This window comes from Manis javanica, chromosome 18 (genome assembly GCF_040802235.1).
Source record: "Manis javanica isolate MJ-LG chromosome 18, MJ_LKY, whole genome shotgun sequence".
NCBI lineage: Eukaryota > Metazoa > Chordata > Mammalia > Pholidota > Manidae > Manis > Manis javanica.
In genome coordinates this window covers 6,255,015-6,276,493 of record NC_133173.1, presented here as the reverse complement: position 1 = coordinate 6,276,493, position 21,479 = coordinate 6,255,015, and the positions used below count along the sequence as shown (strand labels likewise).

The 21,479-nt window shown below is 40.2% G+C and overlaps 1 protein-coding gene and 1 long non-coding RNA gene across 2 annotated transcripts in view; one reads left to right on the top strand and one right to left on the bottom strand.

Moving 5' to 3' along the window:
* Positions 1–19,525, top strand: part of AGBL1 (AGBL carboxypeptidase 1) — an 822,820-nt gene extending 803,295 nt beyond the window's left edge. Inside the window, exon 23 of the mRNA XM_073226990.1 lies at positions 17,729–19,525. Within this exon, the coding sequence (XP_073083091.1) occupies positions 17,729–17,829 (101 nt within the window). The 3' untranslated portion in view covers positions 17,830–19,525. The remainder of the gene's footprint in view (positions 1–17,728) is intronic.
* LOC118968769 (uncharacterized) lies at positions 3,963–5,742 on the bottom strand. Its single transcript, XR_005056611.2, has 4 exons — positions 5,459–5,742; positions 4,729–4,777; positions 4,251–4,316; positions 3,963–4,023 (listed from the first exon to the last, which is right to left on the bottom strand). It is a non-coding gene; the product is annotated as an uncharacterized lncRNA (long non-coding RNA).
* Positions 19,526–21,479: the final 1,954 nt, after the last annotated feature.

The following is a 21,479-nucleotide window of genomic DNA, read 5'->3' as shown; positions in this document are numbered from 1 at the left end:
AACATAGGGAAAGATCTCTTTGACATTGGTTTTGGCAATGATTTTTTTTTGATATGACACTAACATATCAAGCAACAAAAATAGAAAATAAAACAAATGGGACTTCATTGGACTAAAAAGCTTCTCTGCACAGCCAAGGAATCAGTCAACAAAATGAAAAGCCAACCTGCAAAATGGGAGAAAATATTTGCAAACCATGTATCTCGTCAGGGGCTAATATAAAAAATATGTAAGGAACTCATACAACTCCATAGAAAAAAACCAAACAATCTGATTTAAAAATGAAAAGACAATCTGAATAGACATTTTTGTAAATAAGATATACAAATCACATCCGGTGTACTACAAGATGCTCAACGTTACTAATTAACAGGGAAGTGCAAATGAAGCCACCATGAGTTATCAGGTCACATCTGTCAGAATGGCTATTATTAATAACATAAGAGACAGATAACAAGTGTTGCAGAGATGTGGAGAAAAGGAAATCCTAGGACACTTCTTGTTCGAATGTAAATTGCTACAGCTACTATGGAGTTTCCTTCAAAAATTAAAAGTAGAGCTAGCAATCCTACTTTTCAGTATATCTCTGAAGGAAGTGAAATCACTCTCTCATACCTGTGTCCCCATGTTCACTGCAGCATTATTCACTATAACCAAGACGTAGAAACAACCTAAGTGTCCACTGACAGGTAAATGGATAAAGGGAATTTGGTACACATTTATGCTATAGAATATTGTTCAGCCATTAAAAAAGAAGGAAACCTGCTATTTGTAACAACATGGACCTTGAGAGCATTATGCTAAGTGAAATAAGTCAGACAGGGAAAGACAAATACTGTGTGATCTCACTTACATGTGGAATCTTAAAAAAAAGGCCAAACTCGTAGAAATAGAATGGTGACTGCCAAAGGATGGGATGAGGGAAATGGGGAGGTGTCCCTCAAAGTGTACAAACTTCCAGTTATGAGATGAGTAAGTTCTGCAGATCTAATGTACATGGTGATTATAGTTAACAATAGTATATACTTGAAAGTCAGTAAGAGAGTACTTCTTTAATGTTCTCACACCCCCAAAAATGTGCAGTTATGTGAGGTGATAGATGTGTTAACTAACCTTATTGTGGAAAACATTTTGCAATATATATATTGCATATTGTGCACCTTAAAATAATGCAATGTTATATGTCAATTTTATGAATAAAGCTGGAAAAATTAAATATATATACCAATATACAAAGAATTCTCAGAAATCAGAAGAAAAAGTCAAAATGTCCAATTAATAAATGAACAAAATAGTTCAACAGGTTTTTATCAAAAGAAGGTATCCAAATGGCCAGTACAGATGGAGTTCAAATCATTAGTCATTTAGGAAATTCATATCAAACTAAAATAAAGCATGAAAATACATATTGAAGAGGATCTGGAGAAACTGGAACTCACATACATTCTAAATTGGTTGAAGTACTTTGGAAAACTAATAGTATATATTAAAATCAAACAGTTGCTTAACCTAAGACGAATTAATTCCACTCCCGGGTATACCTCAAGAAAAACATATGTGCACAAGTCTACCAAAAACATGCTCAAGAATGTATGGTTTATTCATTATTACTCAAATCAACTTTATTCATTATTGCTCAAATCTAGAAACAAGCCAAATGTCTATCAACAAGACCATGGGAAACAAATTATTGATACATGGGTGAGGCTCACAGACATAGTAATGTATTAAAACAGACACAGTGGAGAACATATGCTCAATTCCATTAATATGATATTTAAGAGCAAGAAAAACAAATGTATGGTGATAGAAATAAAAATATTGGTTACTTCTTGGCAGAGGGCAGTTATTGACTGTGAACAAGCACAGGGGAGCCTTTTGAGGTCCTGGAGATGATGTTATTTTGACCTGGGTTTTAGGTTGCATGATTGCATTGAAATGTAAACATTCATTGAGCTGTACACTTAAATCTGTGCCCTTTTCTGTCTATATATTATGCCTCAATGAAAATAATAACGAAATGCAATTTGGCAATGGTGTTTTGGAATAGACCAAATATCTGATGTTCTGAAATGATCCTTAGGGATTTTTTTATGAAAAGCAACCTGTCAGAGCAGCTTAAACAGAACCATTGGTCTTTTGCTTGTGAATAACGTATAAGCATAGATCATGCAAAAAACAAAGGCCAAGAGAAAGAAGGATTTCTGTAGTAGTTCCCCAGAAAATAAGAGGGCTGAACAAATTAATTCAACTGCAGCGCAGGTCTCAATAGATTACCATCCAAATACTGTAAGATTTCATCTTTTCCAAGAACTGACTTCTGGTCAAAGATGGTTTCTGTAGACTTGCAGGATGACATGAAGTGTTACTGCTTTGGGGGCGCTATAGAAAGACAGTTTTTATATTTCAAGCCAGACCTAAATACCAAAAGTAAACTTTTGTGGTATTTGAAATTAGCATTGGTTTGGAAGTCAGGAGGTCTGTGGTCTAAACTTCATTTTGTTATCGAACTCCACGATCTGCAGTGATTTACGCCATCTTTGAGACTGAGCTTTCTTTCCTGTAAAATGCAGAAGTAATTTTTTTTCCTAAGTAGCAGAATTATTTTTCCAAGTGATTTTTAATAAAATTTAAAAAAAGAATTAAGATCTGTCCTGGTTAACGGTCAGGTGGTGTTGCGGCCTAAGCGTTGTCTTCCAGCCTCCCATTTCGTCCACCACGGTGTCCTGCAATCCAAGATGGTTGAAACACCCCTAGAAGTAGATACTACCCAGCTCTGGCATTCAAAGATGAAAGAGAAATATCAAAGGCACTGCCCACACAGACTTGCTTATCATTTTGAATTTTAGTCAGCGATTCTGCTTCAGACACTGTCCTTAGAAGAGGTAATATTACTCCTTTTCGTGTTCATAGAGATCCTTGTTTGCAGGTGCCTGCTCCCTTAAGCTTCACAGGAGACACTGCACGGAAAGAAGCAGCCTGTAATGGGAGATGAAATCAGGCTTAGAATCTTCTTTTCTTACCCTCCCACTTAGATTCTCTTCTTTAGAACCTGATGCACCGCCCCCTCAGAGTGCCCTTGGCCTCTTCATCACAGCCCTTTGATCAGTGTGTATTCCCTCTCAAGGATCTAATTACATTTTGGATCTAAAGACCTTGCTGGCAATGTTGACACTGACATCCGGAATAAAAAGGAAAGAAAAAAGTCGTGTAGTGGAAGGACCTTTGAAGGCAGTCATCCTGGACTTCAGCTCGCCTATGTGGCCTTGGCAAAGACAAAATATTTCTCTGAGCCACATTCATCATTCACAAAATGGGAATAATAAACTCCCTGTAGAATGCTATATGGACTAAAGTCAGTATATATGATGTGCTTAATATCATACTTGGCACATAGCCTACAGCATGAAACCATAGCTATAAAAGGTTGAACTAGTTTATAGTAGCTTATACAGTTGGACCCAGTTAAACTCTCCACAGTATTTTATATTAGAGAAAATATTGGACCATCTGAGTCATGGTTTTCTGAAAATATGGTAGAGTAATTTTATGAGGGCTAGGAGTTTGCTAGTAGCTTAATATTATTAAGAATATCTGAGTCTTGGGGGTAACCTGGGAAGGAAAACTCGTACATTTCAGATTGTTAACAGGAGCAGGATTACGGCTGTGCGGTGAGACCTTGAACAAATCACACAACAGTTACTAGCTTCAGCTTCCACATAAGTAAAATAGGGACGATAATGTTTTCTGCCCAGAGTTAATTATGAAGATTAAATTAATTAATTAATTGGTATGAGTCTTCTTATTTGAGATAAGCAATTGTATTTATTCATCCTTAGAGAATGAGAGATATATATGCCAAATGTAATGCCTTGGTAAATTAATTTGCTAATCAAAAATAAAATACAACCTTGTCATCTAACACATAAATACGACCTGGGTATCTAAATCACTTACCTAACCATTCATGGTGCTTGATAGCATTGGGGATGTACTGATTATGTCTGGAGGAAAAATGGGTTGCTAAAAAGAAAATCAGAAGCAAACATCCTTGAATGATGAGATAGTGAATGGTTCCCATGGGCATGTCAAATTAAGGCAAAAAAAAAGAAAAACTACTGATAAAAAATCTGCAGATGTGTCATAGACTATGTAGGTAATCTTTGAGAACTAAGACAGAATGGGGGCTATGTCAAAAGACTAAAGAAATGGGTGATGGGAAGTAAATGAGTTGTTCAGAAGGTACCTACTGCAGAGCAGGCATGTTCATATTCGTGATTTCAGAAAAATCCAGGAGGAATCTGAGGATCAGTGACCTGCCTAAAGGAACACAACTAGTAAGTGGTTGAACTAAAATTTTAACTCAAGTCTGTCTACCTATAAAACCAATGAATTTTCACTAATATTTCATTCATACATTTATGTACTCTTTCCTTTATTCATTCAACAGTGTCAGACAATGAAATGAAAGCAGTAGACTAGGCAGGCACTAGCCCGGCCCTCCCAGAGCTTACTGTCTGGTTGAAGGGGAGTAAAAACCAAATAAATACACATAAATGCTTATGATAATTATATTTTAATAAATTTAACTTCTAATTGTGCATTTATAAATTACAATTTATAATTTAGTAAATATATTTATACACAATTATGATAAGGAATTCTATAAGAAAACAAGCACATTGTTGAGATAAAAAAAGAATAAAAGATACTGTGAATGGGACTTACTTGGAAAAGAGAAACCATATATGTCTTCTTGGAAGAGGTGAGATCACAACTGAAAGAAGGATGAGAATTTTGAAATTGAATAAAGGAAGGCTTATTTAAAATAGAGCCAGGAGACCAGAAGGGGGATGTCTCACACCTCTTGCAGACCCAACAGGAAGAAACATGCCTTGCATTCTCAACAGGAAGAAACCTACTCTACTACCAAGAAGGAGGAAGATTTTCTCCTTGCCCAGCAACAGTCCAGCCAACCAGAGACTACCACAACTCAGCCAATGAGAAGCCACTACATTTTGAACTCCCCACTTCCTCCAATGGCCTTTTTGTTTATAAGAGCGCCTAGCTTTATAAACCTTTTTCCTGTATAAAAGAGCATCCTCTCATTTGTTCTCAGTACCTGCCTATGGCTTATGCTATAGCTTCCTTATCCTGAACTGCAGCTCCTCTGCTATTGCTGAGTAAATCCATATTGCTGGTAAAGTAACTGGCTATTTTACTCTAAAATTGACAGAATGAACTAACCACACAAACAGGGAGAAGAACATGAACACCATGCCTTCTCCCTACAGTCAAGCCAGGTGAGGTCAAATTTGGCTCCTCGAAATCTACAGCGCATTATTGTTAAGCAGAAAAATAGGTGTGAGCAGGTGGATGGAGAATAAGTCCAGTAAATCCCACTAAAAGGAACTCAAGGAGTTAAACAGATAAAACTAAAGAGGCAGAGAGGACTCACAGAGTTAATGAGTTATCAGCTGATGCTCCAAGGGCCAGGAAGTAACTGAAAATGTCTGGATATTCCCCAAAGGGAAGATCTGAGCACAGTCCATGTCTTCATTGTATCAATTCGATCATGCCACTGGAAGATTCACTTCAGCCTGCTAAAAGGCCCAGTTTATTCTTTAACTTAACCCATATGCTGTTTTTTCCTCTTCCTCCAGCTCCTAATCAAGTAACTTTGTAACCAGGGTAGGACACAGACCTCCAAAGTGTAAGACAAAGAATGCTGAAGTCCCAAACCAACACAGTCACCTAAATAACCCTGTTCTTAAGACAAAACTCCAAAGGAATTATGAATTCCTGTACACTTCATGCCCTTTGCTGACCATTACCCAAAAAAGCCCTATAAACCCCCAGGCCCCAAACCCTTAAGCACGCCTCCTCTCTGAGGTGGCCCACACTCGCCTTTTTTTGAGTGTGTCCCTCTCTCTGTCCTACTTCAGGTAAGTAGGGAGGGGCTGCTGAGAGCTCTGATCTGGGGCTTGCGAGCTCCCCTCGCCTGGGGGACCCAGATGGGATCACAGCTTTATGATCATGCTCCTTAGTAGTCTGCCTGAAAATATCTTTTCTTTGCCTTTGGGAAGTTCTCAAAACATAATCTCACTGAATCCATAGTGGACTTGCCCCAACCAAAGTCATCTTACCTGGAAGTGCTTCTATATCTGTAACATCAGTAAAGATCCATCCACTGTTCGACAGCTCCCCCAAATCCTTGAGGACATGTTTAAAAGATAATACAAAACTAGATAGGTGTATACAAAACTACAAAATTCAAAATGTCTTAGGGTTGTTATACTCTATGTAAACCAAAACAATAAAAATAAAATGGAAAATACTATAATTCATATATTTAAAAATGATCAATACTACAAATGCAGATGTAGGGAAATTGGGGAATTTGGGGAATATCCAGACATTTTCAGTTACTGCTGGCCCTTGGAGCATCAGCAGTTTATTTGAGTTCTGGATGTTGAAGTTATCAGAAGCTTCAAAAAATCAACTGTGCCGTAAAATTACTGAATGAAATCTCGACTGATGAGAGTTCTGCGATCCGACCTGGCCAGAGCACATCTACTCCATTGTGTTCAGTTCTGAGCACCTCCCTTCTAAGAGCAATATGAAAAAAGTAAAAATGGTGAAGAGGAGAGTTCATTTGGCCCCAGCCATTCAATTGTATAATGGGATTTCTGCTTAGTGTTTATATACCTCTGCTCTTTAATTGCACCATTCTGCTTTCTGAAATGTGCATGGCTGTATCCATACATGAAATATATATCCCATTTGGAACTTAGATTTAAATGTAAATAAGACTTCCTCAGAGCACTGCTCTAAATACATTATCAAAAGTTGACCAAGTCCCCTAGCCCCAGTCACCATCGATCGTGTTACTCTCTTCATTGAACATTTAACTCTCTGAAATTATCTTTTTCATCTATGTATTTAGGTGTTTGAAATGGAAGAATTTCAAATTTCCACAGAATTTCTAGACGTGGAAGGATGACTGCCGGGGTTTAGCTGTGTGGGGAAAATTGAAGTTCCTGTGGCCAGGATCCTCACCTGAACCTAGAATACTTGATGGTGTAAATGGCCTCCTGCCAGGCTACCAATTCCATGCCATCAGCAATAAGCTATCACTGACTGAGTCACTATATAAAGAGTTCTGCCCAGTGCTCTGGGTGGAGACAGAAATGAAGGAGGATTACAGACCTGCAGACTGTTGGATGCAGACATAGTTCTAGTGCTTGACCTACCACTGGGAGAACAAGCTGGTTGATAAACCCTTTTACCCCAAGAATGTTCCGTTGTCATTCTTTGGTCTCACTGAATCCATGGTGAACTTGCCCCAACCAAAGTCATCTTACCTGGAAGTGCTTCTACGTCTGTAACATCAGTAAAGATCCAGGGATACTTCCACTTTGCTCTCTCACTGAACCAGAGAAACTAACTGGAGAGATGAGTTTAGCAAAGCCTAGAACCAAGCAGAGCTCCATTCACTTATGAGTTATTTTTATTATTCTCTTATGTTACTAGTTTCACAAGCGTACAGGAAAATAAAAAAGAATGGAGTGGGGAGGGGAGTCTCATTTATTTATCTCAGTATTCCAACATTCTGTTGAGCAAAGGCCCTAATTATTAATTAATAAGTCAATTTCCCTAAGACATTATTTACCAGATTGGCTGCGTTAATGAGGATGTTTTGCATCTAATTTAATGCACTGCAATGAGCATTTTTATCACAAAAAGGACAAACCTTCTCTATATAATCAAAGCTCTTGTTAGCAGCAAACTTCTGGGAAATAATTCATTTCTAAATGGAAGCCACATGCACCACAAAATCTCTCCCAGGGGAAGGTGAGACTTTGAAGCATATGTTTAACAGGAGACAATCTCTCAGAAAAGGCTCTGAAGACTGTATTTTCATTGTTCATCCATGGTCTGCATAGCAGAGCTCACCATTTGGAGCCATCTACCTGAACTGATCCCGGGTAGTTATTCTTTGTTGCAAAGAAACCTGGTTTTCTGGCTTCCAATGCACTCTTAATTGAGTATTTTTCCAAATAACACTCCAGACCAATTCTTCCTACTCAGCATTAAAATCAGTCAGCGGTACCATTGTTCTCACCCAAAAGTTTAACAACACCAGGTACCTGAGGCATCAGTTTCCACCCCACGCCAACTCCAATTAGTTGACAAGTCACTTGTTTCTGACAGCAATCTTTCAGCCAGTATCAGAGACACCTCAATACACAAGGCTTCAAAACCTCAACCATCTGGTCTGCCTGCCATAATACCAACAGTAAAGATGTGCTCAAGAATGTGAGATACAAAATCAGTAAATTGGAAGGGAGATTAGAGTTCTTTTGTGCCATCCTTTAATTTGCCTTCCTTCAGCACACATAGGCATCCCTCTCTTAAAATATACTCTTTGGGGCACAGTTGGAATTGCTCCTTTCCTTCCCTCTTCAGACGTTGAGATATTTAAAAGTTTTACAAGTGAGTTGCCTGTCTTTCCCTTGTTCTAAAGCAGAGCTTTCTATAATCTCCTTTCGACTCCCTGTTATCCAAAGTGGAGATTACCACAATATTACAAGAAACACACTTTTTACCATTTCCCTGGGGCACAGCAGATGGCTGTTTTACACAGCAGAGATGAGAGACCGAATATGATGAAGGGGGTAGGCTATAAAGCCCACTCACCTAGGTTCAAATTCCAGCTCTGTTGCCTACCTGCCCTGAGGAGCTGGGCAAGGTAACTTAGCTCCATGAAGCATCAAGATCCTCAACACATCTGTGCCCCCAGAGAACTTTCCAGAAGCTAACACCAACCCACTCTTCTTCCACGAATAACCAAAAGTATAACAGTCTGGACAAATGTAAATCCCCACCCACAGAAAAATAGAAAGGGTCTTGAATACCTTGTTTGGAGTGGTATCACTCAAGGAAAGCTTCAGCCTAATTTTATTAAAAAATATGTCCGAAGTCACATAATTAATTATTTTAGCAACTGCATATTCAGTGTGTACGATGTGTCTTGTACTGTTACAGGTGCTGGACAATGCCAGCCAAGTTTCTGCTGTATCATTAGGCTCCCATCTAGGAAGCAGATGGCTAACCAATGAATGAATCAATATATGGCAAATGGTGGTAAGTGCTAGGTAGTCAAGAAAAAGTGATGGTGGAATACTATCTTAGGGTAGTGTGATAGTAATTAGGATCCCTTTCTGATATTGGCAGGTGTCAAGTGCCCCAAGCAGGAACAAGCACGTCTGGCCACGTAGGCATTAAGAGGAAAGAAGAAGAAATGAGTCAGAAATCATAAGGTCATGGAGATTCATTGGGGCCACAGAAATATGGATCTGTGTATTTAATAAGTGAGGTGGAAGCCCCTATAGAATTATGACTTCTGTGTTGACAATAACTAAGAGGCGGCGGGCAGAAGGTCATAGATAGGATCCAAATTCTGGACATTTTGTCCTATATTTAGGGGAAGCTGAATATCCCAGAATATCCATAGTTCACCTTTCAGTAGTCAGTAATTCTTTAGGTCATTAGAGATGACCTCCTACATCTCATTGTTCCCTCTTTGCCCAGGCAGGTGAGGTGAGATCTTAAGATGAATTCTGGGTTGCCTGAATGCTTGAGTCAGGAAAATGCAACCCTGTCCCTTCTGATGACCACATCAAAGACTTGTGTGCATGTGGTGAAGTACAAAGCACACTCACTAAAGGCAGGAGGTGCCCCTGTGTGACACTGGAGTCATCAAAACTTAGTAAAACAGACGTGTTGTTTGTTTTTCTGAAAGAGAACTGCTAGAACAGTGCCTACACTTCCCAGTGACTCCTACTAGTATCTATCTCACTATGTTAGGACATCACTGAGAAAACCAGGCAGAATAGTTCATACTCTGCAAATGTTTATATGAAAGAAACTTAGAAGTCTCCATTTTAGAAAAAATACTTGCAAAAGGTACATCTGATGAAGGTCACTGAAAGTACATAAAGAACTTCTGAAAATACATAAAGAACTCACCAATAAAAGAGCAAACTACTAGTGAAAAAGCACCAAAGACCTTAACAGAAACCTCACCAAAGAAGATAGACAGATGTCAAATGAGCAACTGGAAAGAGGCTCCAAGTCATATGTCATCATGGAAATGAGAATTAAAACAACAATAAGGTATGTTTTGTGGACATCTTAGGATGTCCAAAATCTAGAACGTAGACAGCACCAAACGCTGACAAGGATGTACCCAGAAAGCTCATTCATTGCTTGCAGGACGCAGACTGGTGGAGTCACTGTGGAAGACAGTGTGATGGTTTCTAAAACTAAATATACTCATCCCATGTGACCCAGTATCACACGTCTTGGTATTTACTCAAAGGAGTGAAGAATTGATGTTCATACAAAACCTACACATAGATCTTTATAGAAGCTTCATGCATAATGGCCAGCACTTGGAAGCAGCCAACATGCCCCTCAGTAAGTGGATGGATAAATGAACGGTGGCCCGTCTAGATGCTGGAATATTATTCAGCATGGATAAAGGAGCTATCAAGACACAGAGAAAACTTAAACTCATCTTGCTCAGTGAAAGAAGCCAATCTGAAAAGGTTATATACTGTATGATTCCAACTATAGAACATTGTGTAAAAGGTCAATCTATAGAGACTGCAAAAAGATTAGTGGTTGGGGGATTGACAGATGAATAGGTGGAGCCCAGAGGATGTTTAGGGCAGTGAAACTAGTCTGTAATGGAACTAGTCTGTATGATGCTGCAGTGGCTGATACATGTCATCGTACATTTGTCCAAACCCACAGAAGGTACGACACCGACTGTGGAGTTTGGGTATCATGATGCATCAATGTACCTTGATCAGTTGTAACAAGTGCAGTACTCTGGTGGGAGCTGTTGATAGCGGAGGAGGCTGTGCATGTGTGGAGGCAGGGGTGGGTGGAATTTCTGTACTTTTCCTCTCAGTTTTGCTGTGAATCTAAACCTCTACTCTGAAAAACAAAGCCAACTCTTGAAAATAGGAAACCCCGTGATTTAAAGAATAACCTTAATGCATTCACTTATCCATGCCCCATTTTCCCATGAGTGTTTATTAAGCACTAACTTTGTGCTGAGCTGTTGAAAGCACCGGGGATGCAACAATGAACACAGATGATCCCTGGCCTAGAAGAAGAGGGGAGAAACAGTAAACAAGTACACAAAAAACAAGAGCATTTCAAATGCCATCAAGAAAAAAGAAAATGACATTGTCTGGGGTGTGAGGAGAAGGCAGCGTGAGGGTTGGTGTTTGGTCTCAAACTGGAATGCCCTGCAGAAAGTGGCCTTGCACAGATGTGCAGTGACTGCTGCCGGCACAGCTGCCCTGAGTGTCCACAGTGCCGGCAGTTAATCATCCCAAAGACAAGACTTCCCCGGACCTGCGTGCAGAAGCTGATGGAATCAAAAAGTAGCAAGTGAAGAACAGAAGTACCCAGACAGCCCTCCTGTGAACTAGGCACGGAGGGAAGTGCAGCTTGCGGCGGTCGGCCTCAGGGCTGCAGTCTCCTCTGGAAGGCGCTGAAAGATGCCAGCCTCCCGAGGGCCTGGGCTGTCTCCCAGTGACCCCTTTACCTCCGTGCCCTCAGCACCCTGGCTTTCTGCTTTTCCAGGACCGGCTACCGCAGTCATTCTCTGCTCCCAGACACCCTGCAGGCCATTACCTCTCTCTTTTGCAGCATGAGGCACCAGAGGGGGGCTGCGATGGTGGGAGTTTCCTGCGCTGAAAAGAGGGGAGCGCTTCCAGGCTCACTCAAACAACACCTCTTTGGTTCCTCTCAGGTGAGGCCACCTTGGAGAATATGGAAGAGAAAGGGTCTCAGTGCCTCCTTTATCATTGCAATGCCTTGGTGTTTGGTTTGTTTGACCATTTTCCACATGGGGGACATTTCCATGTAACAGGAGTTCACCCCTTTGCCTTCCAAATTAAAAGGCAACAACATCGACAAAATACATGCTGATTTTGTCTGACTGCACCCTACACAGCATTAACAATATGTATTTGTACTGCATTAGGGCTCAACAAGGTGGGATTGAAAATGTTTCTATAAGGGGTGGCAATCTATCTCCCTGCATTTTCTAATGAACTTAAGTCCTTAATGAATTTCAATAAAATTGTCTTCCTGGCTCAGGATTATTTTTCAGACCTAAGGACCTACCAAGTTTCACAAAATGGAACCAGGCTGTCAGGGGTTTGTGGAGTAACTGTCTCTTTCATTCTGCTGATTCCCAATTGTTTTTCCTTCTCTTCCTTGACGTCACTTCCCTGGTTATGACTCATTGCCACGAAGTAATCGTAGCAGTATAATAACTGTTTCCCACCTCCTTCCTCTGCCATCCACACTCGCCTCCTCTGAATTTTCTCAAGGTTTAGCAACTGATTCGAATTGTGTGCAAAATTAACATAGTTCAATTATGGTTGAGGACCTGAGAGGAATTTCAATGAGTAACCATATGCTTTTGAATGCGGACTCTGACACACATTTTGGCAAGTTTTTACTTTTTTTTGGTCAATGTTGACAGCTCCGCAGGTAAGTGGGAAGTGGGATCAAGAGAGGAAAAATAACATCTAAGTAACATGTGACATAATTATATTATTATTATTGTCATTATCTTTGTCATTTTAGGAACCTCTTGTAGAGACCTGCATTTAAACCTTTAGTGACAGGCTGGTAGGCATAACATATAGATCAGAGCAGATACTACACATTGATATCATGGAAAGAACACTAAATTTCAAATTCTAGAAACCAGTTCGAGCCCTTGCTTTGTTACTAAATGTGTGTGTGATGCTGAGAACGTTGCCCGACTTGCCTGTGCCCAGTTAGATCAGCAATAAAATGGATCATATCATAATAATTGGTCTGCCTCACAAAGTTGCTTGAGAATGAACAGAGGCCATTAGTGTGGAAAACTCCTTGAAAAACCAAAAGTACTATATGCATGAATGTGTGTTTGCTGTTAATTATGTTTTGGTCTCTTTCCTAATTTCTCCCATGATAATGACTAGCAGAAACCGGAATATTAAGGAATAAGACAGCAAAGTCAAAAACAGGAATCCAGAGCAGTCCAATCAACAAAAAACAACCAGAAATCATCAGAAAAAAATCCCTCACTTCTTGTAAACAAAATGATTATTTGATTGTAAATGAGTAGCATAAGACTTGGCATAATTATGCCCTTTTTTGTCAGCAAAATTTTAGATAATTTCAACTCTATTTAAAATGCCACCGATTGGTAGACTGGACCAGAGTTAGGTTACTAGGTGTTACATAAACTTCAAAATAAAATGGCTGCGCGTCCTTGGGCAGATCACTTCGGTGTAAGTCCGATTTTTCTGGATAATAAACTCTCTCAGTCTTGCTAATTCTGGGATGTAAAAATAAGAGGACAAGCAAGTTCTTTGTCTGGAACATGGGTCATCTGTGTCAGCATTCTGGGAATTCTGGGCATCAAAGCAGAGCATGATTTCCCCCATCCCTTTGCAAGTGAATAAGAGCCACCATCCACAGGTCAGGAGCTGCTGGAGAAGAGGCCACGGGTCCTGTGTTGTTCACAGCAGCAAGGCCTTGACACCCCATCAATGTTTTTCATTAACTATCACACCAGAGCTTTTCTAGCTCTTTCTTTCATGCTCTAGAGGTTGTTAGTCCCTTAGGAGCGCAGCAGATAGAGTGGTTGGGCATCCAAAAGTGGGCGCCGGATGCATGAGGGGGCCATCCTCCTGGCATGCTCACCTCTTCTGGAATGATGGTGGCACACAAAGGAGACACCCGTCAAGGTCTCATGTTAGAGCAGTGGGGAACCAGGTACTAGGCATTGCCGCTCCAAGACTCTACCTGCTCGTCTCCCTTTGCCTTCAATCTTTGTGTACTTGGTGTATATCTGTGAAAATTGTGTCTGAGGAAGACACAAATGCTCAAGGTAATGTATTTAATTGATGTAATTTTTGCACGTGATATAATGAGCAGCATCTAATTTGGGGGCTAGCACCAAGGGGTTGCCATGCCAACATCCCACTTTCGAGGATGATCCGGCCCTTGTCCTTCGAGCTCTGACTCTCATCTCCAGTTCAGATGGACATCTCAGCTGCCCTAGTTTATATCAAGCACCATCTCCAGTCCTGGGAGGAGGGCTTGCCTCAAACTCCGTAGGGAAAGTGTGCACACACACAGAAAGCCGTGGCCTTCAAAAGCCAAGATAATGAGACCAGCAGAAGGGCTGTAACTCTCCTGAATCCCCGTCTCCCAGGCGACCCATGGTTGTGTCAGGCTGCTGCAGACACTAGTTATTTCAATGCTGATCAGAGACACGGTTGCTAACAATCCAGTGATCTGTGTTCCAGGGTTATTGACAACATTAATCAATCTTAAGCAGGTCATTTAATTTAATCTATTGAGCCTTTGTATCCCTATGTGTATAATGAGGCCATCATTTCAGCAAAACAGAATTGAGCACTTCTGCTGCCACTCTGGGCTCTGACAGTAAATCGGAGATTGCCCTGTGACGTTAGTACTCTTTCACACCTCACGTTCCTTCTCAGAACAGTGCTCCAAGAAGTCTCCTGCTGGTCAAGCAGAATAGACACGTAAGATGCAGCATATCTGAAGTTCTTAGAGAAGGAGTTGCTTCAGTGCAAACAAGGGCCATTGGTGCAGTTGAAACATTTAGCAACCAACTCGACGGAAAGAAGTTTGTGTGGCGGGGGGTGCTCGGTGGTAGGCATTTACGGGTTTTCATGGGGTAAATACTCCAACTGCAACCATTTCAAACTACAATACAACATCAACTGGTTTGCAAAATTCTCAAAAATTTTACAAGTGGCTCTTACAAGCCATGACACCCTAGCTCTGGCGCACGTGAGCGGTGGTGTCCTGACTGAGGTGTCCTAGAATCTGCAAACTCAATGAAACTGAATGCAAAAGGGTACATATAACTATTCACATTTTTCTGGGTAGTTGATTCCTGGTTTGCACCAGACATTTGATGAATTGACGATCCAAATAAAAACCACTAGCTAGACGATATCTGTAGAAGATACTACAATAAAGGGCTGCCTCAATTCTCCTTCTACATATCTGGAAGCCTGCCTTCCTCTGTACTTCCACAAGGCCCTGGGACTAATTCTGGCGCAAGTAGAAGGTGTCACTTCCAGGACAAAGCTGTGCATTTGGAATATACAGGTCTCAGTCTCTAGGTGACTTTATGGAGCAGAAGCCCTGCCAACCCACGGGAGGTATGTAGCGTAGTAAGAAATGACCTGGGATTGAGGGGGTAAATGTGATAGCACAGAAAAATATCTGCACCATTCTGATCAATACAACCAAAATGGTGCTTTTCAGACCTTAAATTGTATAAACTTGAATAAATGATCTGCGATGTCAGTTGCAGTCCTAAATGGATTTACCCTGGATCTACGGCTCTGCCGTGAGCCGTCATCTGTGGCCCTTATTCCAACCCTAGGTTATTCCTTCAAATCTTGTCCTGGTTTTCAGACCCTAGATTTGTTCTCCTGCTGGTCGCACTTCCTTCAAATCTACTTTCTGAGCATCTGGACTGCACCAGGGGCCACTATCCCCCATTAAGGGCATGAGTTACCGTGTGTTAAGGGCTGATATCATATGCCCTATAACTATAGGAATTTAGGAAGCCTTTGCAGTGCATCATATCATACCAATAGCAACCTTGGTGAGAGTTATGCATAGCATGTCCAAAAAATGATCAACTTTGTAGATGTGACCTTGGCTAAAGCAGTTCTTTTTTATTCCATTCTGAGAGACCTTAAGAATCCTCTCTGGAACCAAAAACTCCCTGGTGAGTTTATAATACAACCTGAAGTTTCATCATTAGAAGTTCCATCATTGGTCAAATAAACATCATACCTAATGGAAACAAACTTCCCTGGGCAGCGCATGAATCAATTATCAGTCACTCCTATTATTATAGGATTAGTGATACTTAAGAGAATTCATCCCTGGAAGTTGAATGAGAGCAATGCACTAAAGAATTAGAATTTTTGTGAGTGAAGACAAATGAGTGAGAGAGAAAACAGGGTCATTTGGGAGCAAGAATCTTGCTAAGGAAACCACCTTCAAATCCCTCAGCAATGTCTGGCTTAGTAAAAGGAGGTATAACTATTACTGACATTTCATGTATGAGAAAAACGGAAGTCAGAAAAGCTCAATGTCTTGTCTCAGGTAACACAGCTTATAAATGATGAAGGATTGATTTAAACCTACGGTGGTGGTGGTGTAGATTCCAAATGCAGGATATTTTTATTCAGTCTGCCTCTAAAATGTAGAAGGAGTCCTGTTTTCTGAGACTTCTTTTCTTCCAGAAGTCGTGGACCAAAATGTTTCGTGAAGGAAAGTCAGAAGCACATGGGTTAGTATGGTGGAGACCAAATTCCAGGAGCAACTGGTAATAAATACAAACCTATTGGTAATGACCAAAGTCAAGTCGCTCATTCCTGTCTGGGAAGGATGAAGGGTCCACAAGGGCATGGAGAGAAGAGGCTTGACCTGCAGCCATCTGTCCAAGCCACTCATGCATTTACTTTTTCTCAAGTAAAAGTTCTCTCTGGCCTTCCTCCTACGGCAGACACTGTCCTGTCTACAGAGGGGGAGAACACAAACTGCCCTCGCAAGTTAACAGTGTGGAGTTGACAGTGCAACCATCCATGATAAGTTAATAAACAAAACACAGATATAGCAAATGTTATAAAAGTGAAATAATTGCAATTTCACTCTTCTGTGAAACCTTCCAGTGCAGGGATGGGGTGAGAACAGGCTTATGATATGTAAAATGGTTTTTTTTGGGTCAAAGACAATATGATGTGGCTGATTTCCTCAGAAATTACCCCACCACCCCAAACCCCAAGAAACCCCATGCAAACAAGGATATAAGGATGAGAATGTAGATAGAGAAGCATGTAAAACCAAATAAGTCATAGTAATAAACACAAAAATCAAATAGCAGGGAGGTGGGGCACCAGGAAGGCAGTAGAGACTCTACAGAGAAGACAAGTAGTGACTCTATAGCATCTTACTATGCTGATGGACAGTGACTGTAATGGGGTATGTGGAGGGGACTTGATAATGGGGGGAATCTAGTAATCACAGTGTTGCTCATGAAATTATGTATTAATGATACCAAAAAATAAAAAATAAAAAGAATCAAATAGCAGGAATTTTCAGCCTTGGCCTTCCTAGAGATGACCTTTATATCCATCAACAGCAGCAGACAACGCAAAGCTAAGTGAATGACCACAGTGACTGGGATTTGAAATAACTGGGCTCAGGGATCGGGTCTGCACTTGCAAGCAGCCTAGACAGGAAAACCAGGTAAGATTTTATCCAAAGAAAGCTAAGGATGATGAGTTACAAGGGACCCAAAATATGGGGTAATGATGACCAGGTGCATGTTCTCTGTAACTGTTTCCTATTCCCCATATAACTATGTGACATATCTCTAAATAAACAGCAAATATAGCTTTGTGTGGGCCTATAATGGGTGAGAGACATTATTAGGTTTATGGTTATATCACATTATTTTAAGTGCCCATTTGGGGCCAAAAAATATAAAATAGCACCATTTTTAGACACTGCAAAATCATATACACTTACTGCAAAAGAGCTTTGGAAGGCTCATCTAGTCTCCTTCATTTTCCATCTCCAGGCAAAGATGAACAGCTGGAAGCTTTCCATGTGGACCCCGGTGAAGGCAGTTCTCCAGGACTTTCCGATGGTGGCCTTACCTGGAGCTTCCTGGAACTTTGATTATTCATTTTCAGTGGTCAGCTTGCAAAGAGAATCTGAAAACCAGGACAAGAGCTGAAGGAAGGATCAGGGTATTGGAGACGGCACAGTTTCTACAGTCAGACACTAACAGGTTCAAATCCAAGCTGAGTTAATTTCTATGTGAACACGGGCCTAAGCCAATTAGTTAAGGATTCTATCAGTCAGGATCGAGCTGGGATTCAAACATCATCCGAATAGTCAAGCAGAGGAATTTAATTCAGGATTTACACAGATAATGAGAGAGCTTAGAAGTCTAATAGAGGATAGCCAGTCAATCCAGATATTTGCAATAGCAGGAGGCCAGTGAGCAATGGGACCGTTCAAGGACTAGGGGCACCTTCAAAGTTGACATCACGACAGGGCTTTTGTCAGAAGCTAAAACCAAAGAAGAGATGAAGAGATGAAGCCACTGCAGGAGACCCAGGGCAGAGACAGGGAGATAGAAATATTCTGACCTCCTTTCCATCAGCCACTTCCCAGTTCCCCTCAGTGCCTAGACATGTCCAAACCTAGTCAGACAGCTCTTGACCTAGAAGCCTGGAAAACAGCCTGAAGGGGTCAGGATAGAGCTCATTCAATGAGCACAGTCACAAAAGGTTATTATTATTAAAACTGTTCACTGTCAACAAATATTTAAAGTGTAAGCAATGGTATGCTGACAAATATTCAACAACTGACTCTCTGGAGAAAAGCTCTGATTTGTTCTTGGTTTCCATGGTGTGAATATTCCCATCATGGCTAGTTTCAAACATCCAAAGTGAAGACAGTGAACATGGCAGTGAGAAGATTGACTCATCAAGCGAGTGTAAGCATTCCAGCAATTCAGCACAAGGCTGAAAGCAGGTGCATCAAAACTGTCAAACACACTTGTACAGTTTCAGAAGAACAGCACCAATACTAACAAAGGAACAGGACTTCTTATTCTGTTTAATCAGACCTTCTGAGATATGGACTATACCCCCTTCTGGGTCCGTAAATCCCTCCTTACTTGGAGCCACGTTACTAGCTAGTTGGTCATTCCTTGTAAATATTTTTGAAAAGACCTGTATTACATAGGTTATAAACCATGATGTTTCAAGTGTTTGCTCTCCAGAGAAATAATCCTAAACCTCCACGTTGCTTTGTAGCCAAATTATAATCACTGGCTCTCATGAACTCCTTTCTCTTGATGTCAGTGGGATGACATCAGCCTTTATTACCTGAATTCTCAGTAGGAATTGGTTTGCATCTCATTTTTTTAGGCAAACAAGATCATGATGCTATCCTGATGCTTCCTCAGACTGTCTTTCCCCATATCTCTCACTCCCTTTGTCATTCTGTCCCTGGACAAAGGACAAATTGACAGAGCTTCTCAACCACTGATGTACAGCGTGCTTGGCTTTCTGATTCACTGACTTCTGTGATTATGTAAAGGTACTACAGACATCACTAGACAGGCCCCTTCTAAGAAGCTCTCTGTATGCAGTTCTTCATTACTATTGCTGTCCACTGTTTTGGAGGGCATCTCTCGGGCATACATTGATCCATGTGTCTTTGTGTGGCATTGGTACATCTGAGGGTATGTTCAGGACTATAGTTATAGTGACTACTAATGCAAATATTCCAATATCTGGCCAAATATGTATGAAAAGAAATTGACAACCTCATTTTGAAGTGTCCACTTCAAATGGATATGCAAAGAGCTTAAAATAGTCAAAATAACTCCGGAAAAGAACAAAGTTGTGGTAGTGGAATGGTCTCATTTCAAGACTTAATAAAGCTATCAACTAAAGAGTATAATATTGACATACAGATAGATAGATGGATTAATTAATGGAACAGAAATAGAACTACATATGTACAGACAACTAATTTTGAATAAACTTGCAAAGGCAATTTGGTAGGGGAAGGATAGTCTTTTTTACTAAATGGTGATTGAATAATTGGATATCTGTATACAAAAAAAAAACTTCAACTCATACCTCCTTAAATATACAAAATTTAATTCAAATGGATCATAAACCTAACTGTAAAACCTAAACCTGAAAAGAAACAGAAGAAAACCTTTGTGATGTTTGGTTAGGAAAAAGATTTCATAAATAGGATAGCAAAAGCACAACCCCTAACATTTCACAAATTGCTAAATTGGACTTCATCAAAACTAAAAACTTGTTCACAAACCTCTATTAAGAGATTAGAAAACAAGCCACAGAGTGAGAGAAAATATTTTCCAAACATTTATATGATAAAAGACCTTGCATTCAGAATATATAAATAATCAATAATAAAAACCTAATAAAGAAGTTGGCAAAACACTTGAAACACTTCCCAAAGAGAGATATGGGTGGCAAATAAGTGCATGAAGAGATGTTTAACATCATTAATCATTAGGAAAATGCAGGTGAAATCCACAATTAGACACTAATACATTTCTATTAAAATGATAAAAATTAAAGGAAAAAAATAACCGTATCAACTGTTAACTTGGCAAGGATATGGAGGAGCTAGAAAGCTTATACACTGCTGTTTGGAATGTAAATGGGTACAACTTGGAAAACAGCTTGGCAGTTTCTTTACAAGTTGGGTTTAACCTAGGTATATAATCCAGCCATTCCACTCCTAAGAATTTAACCAAGAGAAATGAAAGCATCTATTCATACAAAGACTTGTAAGCAAATTAATGTTCATGGCATCCTTCCATATACTATCCAAACATTGGGAGCAGCTGGGGAATAGACTGACAAACTGTGGTATGTCCATACAAGGGCATACTACCAGCAATAAAAAGCATGAGACACTGATACACACCACACAATGGATCTGGAAATAATGAATCCAAAAATAATTATGCTGAGTGAAAGAGCCAGCCAAATAAACATGAGCTACGTGATTCCATTTATATAAATCTCTAGAAAATTCAAACTAATCTATAGTGACAGCAGCATGTTGGTGATTGCTCAGTGTGGGGAGAGATGCAGGCAAGAGGGAATACAGAGGCACAGGAGAGGGAGTTGTGGGATAAATGGTATGTTCACTGTCTTGATCATTGGTGATGGCTTCACAGGGGTATGCACATGTCAAAACTTATCAAATGATACACTTTAAATATGTATACCTTATTGTATGTCAATTATACCTTCATAAGCTGTTTAAAAAAGAGAAAGAGAACTGTAGGAACCATAAATCAAGCTGTTGAGCATGGCACAGACATGATATATGCTGCAGAACAGTAAGGATTCGAAGGGAATTCGGGCAGAGATTGAAAAGGCCTTCTGAGCCATGAAAGGAGTTTGTGATTATTCTTAAGGACAAAAGGCAGCAATAGAACATTTTGAAGCCGTGTGTGTGTCTCTGTAAAGTTAGTTCATGCTTTCCTTTTCAGTTGATTTTTATCTACCTCTTAATAAAGTTATCAAGCCAAACCAATCAAACAAAAAAATAACGAAAACCAAGACACTACCCTTTTCCCAACACGTACATCCGATACGCTCAACCACAATCTGCCCGAAACTTCCTCACCCTATGGGACCATCCTCAGAACCTCTGATCTCATCACAACATGCTGATGAACATTGACATACTAAACGGGCTCCTCAAATACTAAGTTATTTTCCATGGATATTCATGGAAGACAGTTTCTCCATAATCCG